The sequence below is a fragment of the Bufo bufo genome, chromosome 6 (assembly GCF_905171765.1).
Source record: "Bufo bufo chromosome 6, aBufBuf1.1, whole genome shotgun sequence".
Classification (NCBI taxonomy): domain Eukaryota; kingdom Metazoa; phylum Chordata; class Amphibia; order Anura; family Bufonidae; genus Bufo; species Bufo bufo.
Window position 1 is genome coordinate 272,886,431 of NC_053394.1, and position 18,480 is coordinate 272,904,910.

Below are 18,480 nucleotides of genomic sequence, written 5' to 3' on the forward strand. Positions count from 1 at the left end.
AGGAAAAGACGTCTGGACAGCGTTGGAGAGCCAGCGGAGGACCGGGACACAACTTCAGAAGGGGTGAGTATTTTGTTTACATGCACCACCAATTCAACCAACGATTGGGGGCTGATGGAGGCACTTGGGGCGGGGGGCTGATGGAGGCACTTGGGGCGGGGGGCTGATGGAGGCACTTGGGGAAGGGAATAGACAGATGTAGCAGAGCTGTATATGTGGCGGGTCAGCATCAATGCTGGTGGAAGAGAGAAACTGATGTAGCAGGGCTGAATATGCGGCTGTTCTGACACAGTGCTGGTTGAAGAGATAAACAGACAGATGTAGCAGAGCTGTATATGAAGCTTTTCAGACACAGTGCTAGTGGGGGAGTAGAATAAAGATGTAGCAGGGCTGTATAGGAAGCCATTCAGCCAAAGTGATGTTATGGGACTGGAGAAGACACATGTAGCTGAGCTGTATATGCATCTATAAAGATACATAGTGTAAGGTTTATACACAACTGGAGTATAGCTGTAATGGAAACAAATCTGCATCAGTGCTGGTGGGTGGGGGTTGGTCAAGCTTTTGAACTAATGTATAATATGGAATTATAGTTTTTGATGCACAGAATGGGTTTGTAAAAGATCAGACTGAGATTTTATGTGTAAAACTGTGCAGAACAGCCACGTGTTACTGTACACTGAGCTCACTTCACATGGCTCTCTGATGATTCCCCAGCAGGGGGAGGGGCCTCACAGACACTGCAGGCTGCCAGACTGATGAGTCATACTCTTCATATGAACTAGCACGCAAGGACTGAGTTCTCAGTGTGGATTGCAGGATAAAACTTACCAGGAAAGGTTAAAGGACCTTAACATGTACAGCTTGGAAGAAAGAAGAGACAGAGGGGATATGATAGAAACTTTTAAATACATAAAGGGAATCAACTCGGTAAAGGAGGAGAGCATATTTAAAAGAAGAAAAACTACCACAAGAGGACACAGTTTTAAATTAGAGGGGCAAAGGTTTAAAAGTAATATAAGGAAGTATTAGTTTACTGAGAGAGTAGTGGATGCATGGAATAGCCTTCCTGCAGAAGTAGTAGCTGCAAATTCAGTGAAGGGGTTTAAGCATGCATGGGATAGGCATAAGGCTATCCTTCATATAAGATAGGGCCAGGGACTATTAATAGGATTCAGATATATTGGGCAGACTAGATGGGCCAAATGGTTCTTATCTGCCGACACATTCTATGTTTCTATGTCATAAGGAGGTGTGGCCGGCCTTCACTCAAACTGCCTAAGCCCGCCCAGCCTTAGCAGCAGAAAACCAGGAAGTGAACAGCTAGCTGTCAGCAATTGAGGATGAAGTAGCAAGATGGGAATACCCCTTTAAGTTTTGATATATGCAAATGAGACAGGGCAATGGGGGCATGGCCATTAGACTTAGAGGCTCTGTTCTCTCTCCAACTGCTGTGCCCTCTCCCCTTTGACATAGCCCTGTCAATCAAAGTAGGGAGGGTGCGACAGTTGCAGAGAGAGCAGAGCCTCTGTGTAATGGTAACGCCCCTATTGCTCCTAGTGGATCATTTGCATATATTAAAACATCATTTTTCCTGTGACTGTAAAACAAGTCAAGATGCCAAAAATTTATGTTCCAAATTTACAGTGAAATGTCTTTCAGATGACCACTCAAAACTGCTTTGAGCAGTGGTCTTCTAGTAGGGTGGTCTGTATACAGAATATATGGTGGAACTGAAAATCTGTCACAGGAAATCTGATCTGGATAAAGTAAATGGTCTTTTGGAGTGGGTTCGCTGTATGTATATTCACAAATTTTCTTAAAATTTCTAAATTTATAATGCTAAATGTAAAGCTGCTATAGAAACCCCAGGTTTGTTTTTTACCATGTAATTGTGCACACAGATCATTAAAATCAACATCAAAAACTGAACAATATGAGTACAAAAACTGCAAAACACCCCCTCAATAACTACTGCTATAGTCTGGGCAGCTTCACATAGTAAGGCCTAGTTCACACGAAAGTGTGTGATCCGTGGCCGTATTGCGGCCCGCAAATTTCGGGCCGCAATACACGGCCACAGTTCCGTGTGCATTCCGCATCACGGATGCGGACCCATTCACTTCAATGGGTCCGGAATTGCGGAACGGCCGCACGGAACGGGACCCCTCGGAAGCACTACGGAGTGCTTCTGTGGGGTTGCGTCCCGTACTTCCGTTCCGCAAAAAGATAGAACATGTCCTATCTTTTTGCGGATCGCGGACCTATTAAAGTGAATGGGTCCGCGATCCGATGCGGCTGACCTACGGCCGGCGATCGAGCATTGTGGCCCGCAATTTGCGGGCCGCAGCACGGGCACGGGTCACACACACACACGTTCGTGTGAACTCGGCCTAACTAATAGCTTTCTATTTGCATCCAAGCACAGACATGATGATTGGGCTGTAAAACCCTGCTGAGGACATCTTTCCATCCCCAATTGTATTATCTAAAGCTAACAACGCCACCTACTGTTAGAAGTCTTGTAACGTTTTTGGTTAACTACTTGCAGACCACCCAACTTAAAAAAAAAAACATTGAGCTTGTCTGCCTATACGGTACCACTATGACTACTAGAATGCGGAAGATTTTGAAATCCACTCTAAATAATACTTTGCATCTGGTGTTGATTTTGTTATATATCATGGTTTGTTAATTATATGAAGACTAGAGCTTCCTTTTTGTACACTGGTTGGCCATGTGCCCTTGATGGAAGCAGGAGTGTTAGGGTACTTTCACACTTGCGGCAGAGGATTCCGGCAGGCAGTTCCGTCGCTGGAACTGCCTGCCGGATCCGTCAAAACGTATGCAAACTGATGGCATTTGAAATCCGTCTCTCCGGTGTCATCTGGAAAAACGTATTCAGATTTTTTTTTTACATTTTTCTGCGGTCTGAGCATGCGCAGACCGCAATGCAGGATCCTTTTTGCCGGAACACTCTGGGTCGGATCCGGCATTCCGGCAAGTGTTCCGGAATTTTGGACGGAGATGAAACCGCAGCATGCTGCGGTATTATCTCCATCCTGAAAAGGCAAAAAGACTGAACTGAAGACATCCTGATGCATCCTGAACGGATTGCTCTCCATTCAGAATGCATTAGGATAAAACTGATCAGTTCTTTTCCGCTATTGAGCCCCTAGGACGGAACTCTATGTCGGAAAAGAATAAGGCTACGTCTACACGACGACATTTGGATTTTTCTGCGACTGTTGCGTCGCAGTCGCAGCATGTTGCATGTTGCAGTGCGACACCATAGACTGCCTTTATAAAAATTGTTGCGCGACATTATTGCAACAAAATGTTGCGCTACAAATGTTGCAGTGTAGTTGTGCCCTATCTGTCGCGCGACTTATTGTGTAGACGTAGCCTAACACTAGTGTGAAAGTACCCTTAACATGCCTCTCTCTGCCTTGGCCAGAAATTTTGATACAAGGGCTATGGTAGTGAACTGAATATTAGCCCCATGTAGCCTAGATCTTTCAAGGATCGCAAAATACCACAGGCAAAATGATGTATATATGAACTATTATCAACAATTCTCAAAGGCTGTATACTTGTATTTAGACATACAGTACCTCCTAACTTTCAAAGAAGAGAAAGCGAGACAAAGTTTCTGGCGCACACAGAGGCAATATATTTTTTTATGTTAAGCCATACTTCTAACCAGGGGCGTAGCTATAGGGGGTGCAGAGGTAGCAGTCGCTACCGGGCCCAGGAGCCTGAGGGGCCCAAAGACCCTTGTGTCACATAAGACACTGGCATTATAGAAAGTGCATACTGGTCAATTTACACCTCTGGCTGGAGGGAAGGGGTTAGGTCAAGAATTTGGCATGAGGGGGTGCCCTTTCAATGTTTGCCTCAGGCAGCGGGAAGGATATGGGCTCCCCTGCCCCTTTCCAACAAGCACTGAGGGAAGGGGGGCCCAAGCTGAACTATTGCACTAGGGCCCATGAGCTTTTAGCTACGCCCCTGCTTCTAACCCTAATTTCATCTAATTCTGTGTATTGTCCTTTGTGCACTTTTGTGCTCCTCACATTTTGAGAGTGCCCTGTTTGTGTCGCACTATAATAGTTTAATTCTGACAACAGTGCCAGGCATTACATAGTGCAGTGGAGAAGCACTGGTAAAAGTGTTGCACAAGGCTTCTATGGAAATACTCTCACCTTGTTTGGTTGTGATCAGCCACAACCACTATTATGGCGTAGACACAGGGTAAATAACCGGGGTAGTAGTCGGCAACAGGTGTTCCCTGATGATGCCATGGATTAGAACCGGATATGAAGAAGGGTGCACAGTGAAAACACAATGGTACCGCAGAGGAAAAACACAGACTCCAGCGCTCAACCAGCTGAAGAAAATCGAAACTTTATTGATGGTATATGTTATCAATAAAGCTTGGATTTTCTTCAATCGGTGGAGTGCTGGAGTCTGTGCTTTTTCACTATGTCACTTTGAGGTCCCTCAGAGTTCATTGTGCTCACTGTAATAGTGTCCCCACCACTCATTATGCCTGCTTTTTGCCCACTCAGGGTAATGATACCCCCTTAGTGCCACCCTCACTGTAGTTATGCCCTCTTAATAACCCTCCCCCTTCCCCCTCACAGTATGAATTCCCCCTAATGCTCCACTTACAGTAAAAATTCACCTTTTGGTGACCCAGCGCAGTAGTTATGCCCCCACTAGTGTGTCCTCACAGTATGAATGCCCCCTTAGTGCCCCACACAGTAGTTTATCCCCCAGTGTCTTCTCACTATTAAAATTACCCCTTAGTGCCCCCTTCACAGTAGTAAAGCCACTATAGTTTTAATAAAATAAAAAAAGCAATACCCCATTCCCTTAAAGAATAGAGGTAGTCACCCACCCCACCCCCAGCTTGTTCTCTTTCCTGTTCAGCTTAGCAGGTGCGATGACATCACTTTATCACTCCTGCCTGCTGGGAAAAGCATTGGCCGATGCTCCCTGCTCCACCATTATATTCAACTGTATCTGTGTTCTCAGGACGCAGATGCAGTTGAAGTCAGGACATGCAGTCGTGTTAGATCCTGGACAGTTGGCACGCATGTTTAGATGGCAGTAATGTGGGCACATTTTAGCATCCGTATTACAGCTGCAAATAACGCCCCGACTGCAGGTCTAATGACCAAAACTAACAGCATTCTAGGGATCTATAATGCTGTTTGGATCATTATACCTGCAGTTCTGCTGGGATTTTCATCTGTAATGATGCTTAAATGTGTCCTGACAACTAAAATGGTCTTTTCAGGTTCCCTTAAATTTGTTTTCAGAAATTTGCCAGAGAAATAAATCTCTAATTACGTGAAATAATGACCTATATATTCTTTGAAAATGAAGAATGTCCTTTGAATGAGCATGTATAAATAAAAAAGAATGTAGAACCATTAGCTTCCATAGCATTCAATGCACAGACGATACCTGAAGGGAGTCATTTTACCATTTTCTACGCCTGTTTTAGGCACAGAAAATGGTCTTAATGTAAGACAGCTAGGAAGCGGTGGTGGATGTTTATGTTCTTTGTAGTTTAAATTAATATTTTGTTCGGTCTTTTTTTTTTTTTCACTTGTTAGGTACTGTGAGACCATTTATTTCTTTTTGCCAATTTGTAACTTTCATAAAACTTTAATAAACCTTAATTAAACATAAAAAAACATATTGATGGAAATTAATCACAAGGGAGATTTTTTGCACATAATTTATCAAATATCGCACATTTCATAAATTTGGTGCCTCTTTTAAGTCCAACATTTCTTTTTGAGATGTTACTTCACCTCTTTAATGAAGTAAAATTTCAACAATTTTTGCAACTTTTTAAAAAGCCATATCTGGATTTATTCAGCTCAGCAGGCTAATCACAGCCACCTTCCCACCCACTTATCAAAAATGGAGTGAGTGGTATAAAAATAAAGAGTTTTGCTCATTTTAGCCCAAAATGGTGCAAAGCCTTATTTGCAACTTTTTGAAATCCAAATTCTTGAGTTCAGGGATTGATAAATTCCTACCAATGATTTTATGTGTGCACCATTTTTCCTTTTAAAGGTTATTAAGGAAACCTATTGAAAGCTATTCTGAATACTGATCACTGTAGTCTCCCGATAAAGATCCTTATTTTAGGACTTTAGATTCTCTGTTCAAGCCTTAGATTGGTGAGGGCAGTGATTGGCTGCAGCGGTCATGTCCAGTATGCCAGTAAGTCCCTGCTCCAGTTTGTAAACAAGCAGGGACAGGCATACTGGCCCAGCACTCCAGAGAAAGGGATAAGTATAACGTGATTTTAATTTTATTTTTTAAGCTTTTGCAGGGCTTGTCTAAAATTTTGAATTATCTTGGACAATTCCTTTTTAAGTATGGAATTCCTAAAGATGTCCTTAAACATATTGTATTATGGGTTGCAAGCCACTTTCAGTTATGAGGGATAATGCTGAATAGTAAACGTGAAGAATCTTGAAGGATAAACTGATAGCCTCATGATATGGATCTTACCCCAATGTTGACTTCTAGTGACATACAGTAGCTTTCACCCTAGTACCAGGTTCTAGGAATGCTATCAAATCCCTGGTGTCACAAGTGTACAATAATTTCTAAAGCTTCCAGCAAATGGAGAGCGCCATTTACTGGTTGAGGAACAGTATCCTAAAATAAAGAGAGCTGTCGGTTGATAAGGAGATCTGTCAGCAGTTTTGACCCCTTGAAACTGTTGACCGTAGTAGAGGGGTTATGGGGAATTTATACCTGGGGTGATGTCTATAGTTGCAGCTTAGGACATAAATAGAAGTGTTAGGAGTGAGTACTGCTTCTGCAAGTGTGACTGCTGTACTGCCCACTGGGAGACCACTACAGTCATCCGAGGGCACTTCAGCATGAAGAACCGCCCAGAGGGCGCTTGCATGGGTTGGACATGGCATGTTAAAACTTCTACTTCTAACCTATAGAGCAACAATGAACAGCAACTGTTTTTCCCTATCACCTGTTTATTGCTGTCAGCAGTTTTGTGGTGTCGAAACTGCTGACAGACTTCCTTTAAAACGCAATCCCCTAAAACAAAATCATGTTATTCTTTCAACAGTATCCCTTCAGCAAAAACTATTAAATTACCAACATACAGTCTAATGAAACGTGTTGTATTATAATGTCTGATCTCTACAGATAATTCATGTCAGATTTTTGCTATATGTTGTATACTGTGTTGCTATATACTGTGTGCTTACCGTGCATGTCTGTATCTGATGCATGTGTTCGTATGTGGCTGTAAATTGATGAGAAGAAATAATGAACATACATGTATGATAATGGAAGAATCAAGCCTTCCTTAGGATATTGTAGAGATAAAATAACATATATGCAAGTGGCCAGGTATGGGGTGGCCCCAACGCTATGCTGGGTCCCCTGGACACAAGTCGAGGTGTCACCACGTGTTGCTGCTCTCCGGAAGGGATGGTAAGGTGTGGTGCACCCCAAAGAGAAAAGTCCAAAGAGTCAGGGTCTGCCGTAAACGAGGGCTGATGACCCATGGTCTGTGGCTCAGCATCCCCATCTCATGCAGACTGGCATGAGTCTCCCCCTCCAAGCACTGGTCTCCAACTGCAGAACACTAGTGGCTCTGCCTAGCTAGACTGGAACCTTCTAGTGGGAGGGTTGGAGTGGAGAAACTCACCAGAAACAATTACATTGCAAAGTGAAAATTCACAGGAAAAAATGAACATGCTCAAGATTTAAAATCCAAACCGCATGTCCATGTTGTTTTTTTTTTTTTAATGCAGTGCATGGATGAAATGTTTAAAAATGTCATCCACTTTGTACCTACATCAAAACGCTGGAGCTTTCCAGCTATTCCACACCTGCAGTACCTATGCACCCTCCTGGATGTATTCTAAGCATGTCAATCAGAAGGATATGTATAAATACATAATCCTAGTAGTTTTTGTTACAACTCTGATTGGAATATTGTTCTTTTCCGCAGCACTAACACCACCGTACATGACAGCCCTTTCTTTTGCAAGCCAAGTCAAGCTCAAGATATTGTACAAGCGGTAAGTTGGTGAGCCCTGAATGTGTGTGTAAATGATGTCTTATGGTGATGGCTGGGTGCAGCGATCTGACTCCTGACTTTGGATATACAGATCTGGTTTCAGATGATGATGATGATGATGATGATGACGACGACGACGAAATGGATAGTGATATTATATATATATATACAGTACAGACCAAAAGTTTGGACACACCTCATTCAAAGAGTTTTCTTTATTTTCATGACTATATATATATATATATATATATATATATATATATATATATATAGGGATGTCCCGATACCAGTATCGGTATCGTGACCGATACCGGGCATTTGCACGAGTACATGTACTCGTGCAAATGTCCCCGATACCACTGCCGATACTTGTGCGCCGCTTGTAAATGTGTCTGTGTCCGTCCGCGGCCTGCCCATGCATCTTGCACAGCTAACAGCTTCAGAGGCAGCAGCAGGCAGTGTAATAGGAGCCTACAGTGAAAGCTAGCCCCGCCCCTCCCCGCCCTCCAACCAATCAGGCAACCAGCACTGACTCACAGCACAGGGAGCGTAGTGCAGGGACTCAGAGAATCGTCTGACAGTTTATTAGTTAAAAGAATCCAATGAGTCACAGACCGTGTCACCGAGTCCCTAACAGGCTTCCTGCTCTGCGGCTCCCTGTAAGTCCGTCCGGGGGAAGGGGGGGGCATTATTAGCATAGCATGTAGTGGAGCTGTGTGTGTACAGGTGCATGTAGCAGAGCAGGAAGCCTGGTAGGGACTCGGTCTCTGACTCATTTGATTCTTTTAACTAATAAACTCTCAGACGATTCTCTGAGTCCCTGCAATAACTATACATTGTAATTACATCACAGTCTGCTCCACTGCATTCACTGCAGCAGAGCTGTGTTTGCCAGGAGCGAGTCCCTCTAAAGGTGATAGTGTCTGTCTTCTATGGCCCTGGTCCTTCCCTTCCTGCCTGCAAGCTGCACATTGATCTCTAAAAGCAGGCATTAGGGCAAGAAGAAATATACATTACTGTATGATGGCCACAAGACTATTATACTGAGGAGGGGGGGCTTCAAAAATTGTTGTCCTGACTCCTTACAGTAGCGTCTCCTTGTGGCCGCCCCCATACAGTATAATGTCTCCTTGTGGCTGCCCCCATACAGTATAACGTCTCCTTGTGGCCGCCCCATACAGTGTAATGTCTCCTTGTGGCCGCCCCATACAGTGTAACGTCTCCTTGTGGCCGCCCCCATACAGTGTAACGTCTCCTTGTGGCTGCCCCCATACAGTGTAACGTCTCCTTGTGGCTGCCCCCATACAGTGTAACGTCTCCTTGTGGCTGCCCCCATACAGTGTAACGTCTCCTTGTGGCTGCCCCCATACAGTGTAACGTCTCCTTGTGGCTGCCCCCATACAGTGTAACGTCTCCTTGTGGCTGCCCCCATACAGTGTAACGTCTCCTTGTGGCCCCCATACAGTATAACGTCTCCTTGTGGCCCCCATACAGTATATCGTCTCCTTGTGGCTGCCCCCATACAGTATATCGTCTCCTTGTGGCTGCCCCCATACAGTATAACGTCTCCTTGTGCCCCCATACAGTATAACGTCTCATTGTGGCTGCCCCCATACAGTATAACGTCTCCTTGTGGCTGCCCCCATACAGTATAACGTCTCCTTGTGGCTGCCCCCATACAGTGTAACGTCTCCTTGTGGCTGCCCCCATACAGTGTAACGTCTCCTTGTGGCTGCCCCCATACAGTGTAACGTCTCCTTGTGGCTGCCCCCATACAGTATAATGTCTCCTTGTGGCTGCCCCCATACAGTATGTCTCCTTGTGGCTGCCCCCATACAGTATAACGTCTCCTTGTGGCTGCCCCTGTCCCCATACAGTATAACGTCTCCTTGTGGCTGCCCCATACAGTATAACGTCTCCTTGTGGCTGCCCCCATACAGTATATAACGTCTCCTTGTGGCTGCCCCCACACAGTATAACGTCTCCTTGTGGCTGCCCCCATACAGTATAACGTCTCTTTGTGGCCCCATACAGTATAACGTCTCCTTGTGGCTGCCCCCATACAGTATAACGTCTCTTTGTGGCTGCCCCCATACAGTATAACGTCTCTTTGTGGCTGCCCCATACAGTATAACGTCTCCTTGTGGCTGCCCCCATACAGTATATAACGTCTCCTTGTGGCTGCCCCCACACAGTATAACGTCTCCTTGTGGCTGCCCCCATACAGTATAACGTCTCTTTGTGGCCCCATACAGTATAACGTCTCCTTGTGGCTGCCCCCATACAGTATAACGTCTCCTTGTGGCTGCCCCCATACAGTATAACGTCTCCTTGTGGCCGCCCCATACAGTGTAACGTCTCCTTGTGGCTGCCCCATACAGTGTAACGTCTCCTTGTGGCCGCCCCCATACAGTGTAACGTCTCCTTGTGGCTGCCCCCATACAGTGTAACGTCTCCTTGTGGCCGCCCCCATACAGTGTAACGTCTCCTTGTGGCTGCCCCATACAGTGTAACGTCTCCTTGTGGCTGCCCCCATACAGTGTAACGTCTCCTTGTGGCCCCCATACAGTATAACGTCTCCTTGTGGCCCCCATACAGTATATCGTCTCCTTGTGGCTGCCCCATACAGTGTAACGTCTCCTTGTGGCTGCCCCATACAGTGTAACGTCTCCTTGTGGCCGCCCCCATACAGTGTAACGTCTCCTTGTGGCTGCCCCCATACAGTGTAACGTCTCCTTGTGGCTGCCCCATACAGTGTAACGTCTCCTTGTGGCTGCCCCCATACAGTGTAACGTCTCCTTGTGGCCCCCATACAGTATAACGTCTCCTTGTGGCCCCCATACAGTATATCGTCTCCTTGTGGCTGCCCCCATACAGTATAACGTCTCCTTGTGCCCCCATACAGTATAACGTCTCCTTGTGGCTGCCCCCATACAGTATAACGTCTCCTTGTGGCTGCCCCCATACAGTATAACGTCTCCTTGTGGCTGCCCCCATACAGTATAACGTCTCCTTGTGGCTGCCCCCATACAGTGTAACGTCTCCTTGTGGCTGCCCCCATACAGTGTAACGTCTCCTTGTGGCTGCCCCCATACAGTGTAACGTCTCCTTGTGGCTGCCCCCATACAGTATAATGTCTCCTTGTGGCTGCCCCCATACAGTATGTCTCCTTGTGGCTGCCCCCATACAGTATAACGTCTCCTTGTGGCTGCCCCTGTCCCCATACAGTATAACGTCTCCTTGTGGCTGCCCCATACAGTATAACGTCTCCTTGTGGCTGCCCCCATACAGTATATAACGTCTCCTTGTGGCTGCCCCCACACAGTATAACGTCTCCTTGTGGCTGCCCCCATACAGTATAACGTCTCTTTGTGGCCCCATACAGTATAACGTCTCCTTGTGGCTGCCCCCATACAGTATAACGTCTCCTTGTGGCTGCCCCCATACAGTATAACGTCTCTTTGTGGCTGCCCCCATACAGTATAACGTCTCTTTGTGGCTGCCCCATACAGTATAACGTCTCCTTGTGGCTGCCCCCATACAGTATATAACGTCTCCTTGTGGCTGCCCCCACACAGTATAACGTCTCCTTGTGGCTGCCCCCATACAGTATAACGTCTCTTTGTGGCCCCATACAGTATAACGTCTCCTTGTGGCTGCCCCCATACAGTATAACGTCTCTTTGTGGCTGCCCCCATACAGTATAACGTCTCCTTGGAATGTTATAGTTCTGTTTTTGGGCCTTTTGGTTGGTCAGTGGTCAGAAAATACATGTGTGTGTATTTTATTGTTAAAATTAGTATCGGTAATTGGTATCGGTTAGTACTTAAATAAAAGTATCGGTACTCGTACTCAGTCTTAAAAAAATGGTATCGGGACCTCTATATATATTTTATATATATATATATATATATATATATATATTTTATTTTTTTAAATCTTTTAGCATTAACTAACTATGTTGGGATCAGTTTCCAATCTTATCCTGGCCCTGATGCCTGAGCTGGTTACAGTAGGAAGAGACCAGAATCTGTTAAAAAGGACCTTGCAGCTTCCTTGATATACCCATTTAAATAAATACGTGTGTTCCCCGTTAAATAACAAAGCATGAGCATCTTTTGTTTTTAGAACTCTTTTATTCCTCCTTGAAATGCATGAATAAATTGACAGCTGGGTGCTACAATTCCCCTTCTCAATAATGTGTGTAGATACAGTCTGGCGTGGTCCATTCAGTGCTAACTGGATCAGTGTGTGTTGGAACATGCCCCATTGAGGATGTAACATCCACCCAGTTGTCAGTTTATTCATACATATCCAGGAGGAATAAAAGGGAAACGTCACAAAGAGTTATCAGAAAGGGGAATTATTTTAAAGAGCCATATGAGAGATGACAAGTCTACTTTAAAGAAGAGTAATAGTTTAGGGCACTAGTGCAGATTACAGCTCGTGAGCTTTAAAAGGGTTCTCCAGGACTGTGCTCAGGATAGGCCATGAGTATCAGACGGGCAGGGGTCCAACACCCCACACCGATCAGCTCTGGCGCTGGTACTTTGCGGTCCTGTCCATTGTGTAGTGGACAAAGCTGGTAACTTAAGTGAATGGAAGAGGCGTTGCAGGAACCAGCTCCATCCACTGCACAACAGACCGAGCCTTGTATTTCCAGCACAGACTACCAGCGCTGGAGCTGCAAGGTATCGGCAGAGATGCAGGGTGTCAGACCCTCACCAATCTAGAATTGACGGCCTATAACTGGGGATAGGCCATCAGTATCCAAATCCTGGACAACCCCTTTAAGGTACATCAGTGCCTTTCAGAACTGCTGTAGAATGGTAAAACTGGACAGAAATCAAGCTGCATGTATCACTTCTGATGTACGTCAACACATTGAGAACACAGCACAATAGATGGCTGATTTAATTGTAGCACTTGTGTTGCAAATGATAGAGCATGCTGGCTCAGACATTGATGGAGTAGACCCCCCAGCACACTGTATTTCAGCCTTCTGTCTTATGGCATTGATGGAACCTCTTTAACAACAGTAGTTATAAATAAATGCCTATTCTCTATCAATCGGAGCTGATATAATGAATAGGTACGCAGCCAAGAGCCATAAAGCATTTTACATTGTAATCATTTCGAGATAATGAATAAACATGGCTCGCCTCCCTTGCGGCACCCTAATGCCTTCAGGAAATATCAGTCTCCATGTTCTGACTGCGTTGTAAGGCAGATAATGACTATATATTTTTCAGTGGATAGTTAGGTAGTTCCGCCCTATTTAGCTCAGATGGTAGTGGGATGGCAGCACCGGCTAATCATTCTTTGGTCCTGAAATGCAAGTGCTTTGTTTTTGTCCATTAGTCACAGATCTCTCATGACCTATACATATTTCAACGGAACACTGCCTAATTTTGACTAGTATTGATTTCTGACATGATTCCTAGGGTAGCATTTCATCTGTCTTGACAAAATAGGAGCTTTTTATTATGTTTTAATGCAAAAATTGGAGTCGGCAGAAGAAACAATGTTATCATTCTTCCTGCTGGTGTCCAGTCTCCCAGTCTTAATTTTTATTATTTTTTTGCTTATTTACAAAAAACATTGTTTCTCTAGAATTGCAGCCCAGTTTGATTTAAAGTGCTATTCTGGTTTTTCAATTTTCAGCATCAATTGACAGGAAACAACACATGTTAGTGATCGTTTATGTGTAATGACCGTTTTCCTGCACTCCACCGCGGTCACGTGACACTTTCACTGTGTTTGCTCCCAATCTACATCTGAGGCATGGCAAGGCTTGTATGGTTCTGCCCTGTAGGCACATCATCATCAGTGACCTTGCCTCTGAGGGCAGTGTTCTGCTCTTTCACCTGGACCCTGCCCTGTAGATGTGATGTCAGCAAAGGGCAGGGTTTTCCAGCATGGCTTCAAGCAGGCCTGAATAGGAATTTCAGGGCTCCACTACATACAGGCAAACTATGTGCTCCCCCCACCCTTCATTTTTATTCACACTGTTTACCACCATAAATCACTGTTAATAATATGATCACTATATTGTACAAGTTAATACGATTGCAGAGATGCTAAATACTGTTTTATGATGTTTATTTAATTAAACAGTAACACTATAAGGCACTAAAAAATCCCATCTTCACAGCAGAGCTTTTCTATAGAGGACTGGGTAAGGCAGCTGTTTACTCTACAGATGATCTGGGGTTCAAATCTCACTGAAACCTGTAAAATAATCTTTATTCTAAGTTATGGCAGAAAAATAAAATTTTTACTATACAATTTTTTTCTTTTATGGTAAAAATAAAAATTTTCTGCAAAGTTATTTTTACTTAAAACAATATCACAAAACGGTATTTCGTATCCCTCTAATCATAAGCTGTACAATATAGTGAACATATTTATGGTGATTGGCTGATGGCACAATTGTTTTTCCACTAATTTCAGGAATATACTATTTACTTAGTGTTACGCTTGTGAAGAAGATAGCTTTTTTATTTATTTTTATTTTTTAAAAGCATAGAAAATTAAGCCCTTTCAGCAGAGCAGGCCTGTAGTGTAATATTAACTCTTCTGCCTGACATACAGGAGGCCTCTGGGGTTCAAATCCTGATTAGTAAAAGTCTATATGCTGGAAGAGGGCCCCTCATATCCAGCACAGCTTCATTAGTATTCACTACACTGAAGTAAATACTAATGAGGCTTCTGACCCTGCTTTGATCTGAGATGTTCCAGCTGGGAGGGGAAAGAGGCAAAAACCTAATACTACAAACCCATAAGTCTTCTACCAGGATGTAAACACAGGGTCTGGGTCACACCCTAGTAGCAGAACATTATCATTAAATGGGTTCTCTGGGATTTATATATTGATGACCTATCATTCATCGGTCACATGGACTAGGTGCAGCTCACCCCCATTTACTTAAAGGGTTATCCCATGAATAATGTAAAAAATGAAAATCGAACACTATATAGTAGTACATGGCAGTACCTTTCTAACAAAGCTAGAACCAGCCTTGTACCTATTATGGATCCAGAGATCTCCCCATTCAATTGTCACTAGATTTATATTGAGCTGACAGCTCAAGGGGAGTGTCTTTTCTGCTTCAGCTCAGGGGGCGTGTCCATGCTCTCCCTATCACAGCTCAGGAGGCAGTTGAAAGATGAAACTGAGCATGTGCGACCATCTCAGTGAGCAGGACAAAGAAATAAGAAATGAAGTGGCACTATACGGATACATTTTATTGAATACCTCAGTGGCTATAAAAAATAAATAAATTACTACATGCAATTACAAAAGTATTCATATCCAGGTGCTGGTCTGAAAACTGTAGAATATATTTTGTGGGACAACCCCTTTTAAGTAAAGCCACTATCCAATGTACAGCGCTTTTCCTCCTCCGACTATCTCCTATTGGTGACCTATACTGAGAATAGGTCATCAATATGTAAATCCCATTTTAAGAGATTCCTTATTTTTTTTTTTTTAGGAACATTTTTTTCTTAGTGTGTAAATGATAGTGATGGTTAAACTTGTCTCTTTCAGACACCTCCATGTGGACCGGCTGACACCATCCCAATAGATGGTAAGTAGATCTTTACGGTACGTTTACACAGGATGGAAATGCTGTGGATTCTCAATGTGTGGATTACAGTACCAGCCATTTGGATAAAATTTTAACAAATCTCATGCACATGCTGTAGAACATTTCTGCACCAAATTGACCTGCAGTGCAGATTTTAAAGTACACAGTATGTTGATTTTTGCTGCAGAATTTCCTTACTGATTTTGCCCCTTTCAATTGGCAATGAAATCCACAGACAGGTTTTTGGCAGTTCCCCTCCCCCCCCCCCCCCCTTGTGTGTATTTGTTGCAAGTTTTTAATTGGGTTGACTTACATTGGGTTTTTGAAGGTGTAGCACTGCCATTAATATCTAATGTCTTATAAGCAAAAATAATAATGCTGGAGGTAGTAATAATGAATATTTTTGAAGTTTTACATGTACAAAAGCCACATTTATTCACCCACTGGTAAAACGCCACTAATAGTACTGTCCCTTATTAGCAATGGCAGACTTTACCACTATACAAACTAAGTAAATGCTTGGGGCCCCACAAATCAGGGGGCCCTCTGCTGGCCACAAGCTGAAGGAGCAGATATACTGCCAATGCAGCCGGTTCAGCTGCACAAGGGCCCTCTCCAGCTTTATAGCGGTAGCAAAAGTGCCCCAGCTGTACTGCTAAGCTGAGAGTGGCATTTAGCAGACAGATTAGGGTGGAGCTTAGTTAATTGCTGGGGCAGAGCTTAGCTGTATGATGGGTTGGGCTTAGCAGTGCAATGGGGGCCATCCAGACATAACTTTGCTTGAGGACCCAGATAAGCAAAATTCCACCCCTACTTATTAGTAATACAGTTTTTTTGTTTTGTTTTTTACTTTAACCCAATCAAAGGGGTTGTGTAGTAAAAAGATATTGATGACCTCAGATTCGCGGCACCTCCACCGATCAACTGTTTGAAGGGCTTATGCGAGCGCTGCTTTCACTTCACAATTACCTGCGCATGGTTATGCTTGTAGAGGCGATGCAATCTAATTATAACTGGGACAAGCTCCTGTAATTACACTGCGTCACCCTAACAAGCGAGACAACACGCCAGGAATTCTGAACTGGGAGCAGCTCTAACATGAGCGCTGCTACCCCTTTAAACAACTGATCAGCCGGGGTTGCCTGGATGTTGCAACCCCAACCCCTGCGGTGATCTGATATGGATGACCTTTCCTGAAGATAGGTTATCGAAATCTTAATACAGGACAACCCCCTTTAAAGTCTAATACACAGTGAAATCAGAACTGTTTTTATCGCAAGAAGCACAGAATCGTCTAAAGAGCCATCTTCTGGAAGCTAGTTGTGAAAATCTAAAGGTGAGGACAGGTTTCAGCTGTTAAAAGCAAACTTTAAAACTCCAGTACGTTGTCACAATAATTGCTGCTGCAGGTCCCAAAAGTGAAGTGGGCACAATTCAGTCAATGCGTTTTGCGGAACCGCGCGTTCCCTATCCGATCCGAAGAAAACCTCTTTAAGCTCAACTCATCCACTTCAGTGTATATAGGCAAAACATCAGGTCCCACAGGTATCCTTTTCCACCAGATATTCCTGCGGAATATCAGAAATCGCACTGATAGTGAAGCACTGTGACTCAATACTCACGAGCGCAGGTGATAATGCAGGCACATCAGACTGATCAAGCCACCTCCGTTTTTTCTTTTTTCTTCTCTTTTTCTTCAACGTAACTATATGGAATATTTAAATTGCTCCAATAGTGAAGCACTGTTTTCAATACTGATATAAAAGTAATTTTATTGTACTCCCAAGCACACGGAAAATACAGGCAACACAAGATAAAACCAGTCTAGCGATCCTGCCCGACCTGGGTTTCACTCCAAGCTTCATCAGCAGCTGTGCCTAGAATTAACATTGGGGTCATTCTGTTCTGTACTTAACTATGCCATAGAATGGGTTGAGATTTATTAGGTACTAATTTCATTATTTCTAAATTAAAATACATTACAAATCTCTAGGAGATAGGGGTTATGAAAAACTGCCAATGAGCATTTTACCTAGGTAATTGTTAAGGCCGTGAAAGGAATCTAATGCTCATTTATGTAGAATGAATACATTTTTGTTTTCTTTGTGGCCGCTGGAAATGTTCTTTTCATGTTTCTCTCGCCCACCTCCCTTTGATTTTCTTTTCATATGCAGTGGACAAGTGGTTCTATTATCAGAAGAACTAATTAACAGATGAAGACCTGGCGCTAATATTGCATGCCTTTCCCTAGGCGTTTGGATCTGCGCCATAGATACCATATCGACAGAACAGTAATAAACTGAAGCCAGTGTCACCCTTTTTAGTTAAGCTATCCGATACGGAGCTGCATGATGTCTACGATAAGCTGCCACCTCCTCCCATGGGTTACTGTTAATATCAACGGCATTATCTTCATTGGATTCTGTTTTGCTCTTGCTAGTTTTGTAGAAGCAAAATTGTCAAGCGGAAATTAGCGAAACCTCTGTGTAGATTTCCTGTACTACAGAAGCAAATAAAGCAAATTTTTTGGTAAAGTCTGGTTTCGTCTCCTACAATGTGTATTAAAAGCTTCTCATTTTGAATAGCAGAAACCTTCACCCCGCCATTAGCAAAAGATTATTTTAAAAAAGCAAAGCAATACCAGTTTAGAGGCACAAATATCAGACATGTTCTCTCATGTCTTGTTTGCTTCTTTGTCTTTACCCAGACAGTGACCCTCCCCATCATTACCACAGCTTGCGGCGACAAATGTCTTTTACGGTCCATTCACACGTCCGTGTGTGTTTTGCGGATCTGCACATCGCC

General features: G+C 43.8%; 1 protein-coding gene across 1 annotated transcript in view; it reads left to right on the forward strand.

Moving 5' to 3' along the window:
• Nucleotides 1-18,214, forward strand: part of PPA1 (inorganic pyrophosphatase 1) — a 156,733-nt gene extending 138,519 nt beyond the window's left edge. Inside the window, exons 9-11 of the mRNA XM_040434746.1 lie at nucleotides 8,015-8,084; nucleotides 15,636-15,675; nucleotides 17,850-18,214. Coding sequence (XP_040290680.1) covers nucleotides 8,015-8,084; nucleotides 15,636-15,675; nucleotides 17,850-17,881 — 142 coding nt within the window. The 3' untranslated portion in view covers nucleotides 17,882-18,214. The remainder of the gene's footprint in view (nucleotides 1-8,014; nucleotides 8,085-15,635; nucleotides 15,676-17,849) is intronic.
• The last annotated feature ends 266 nt before the right edge of the window (nucleotides 18,215-18,480 follow it).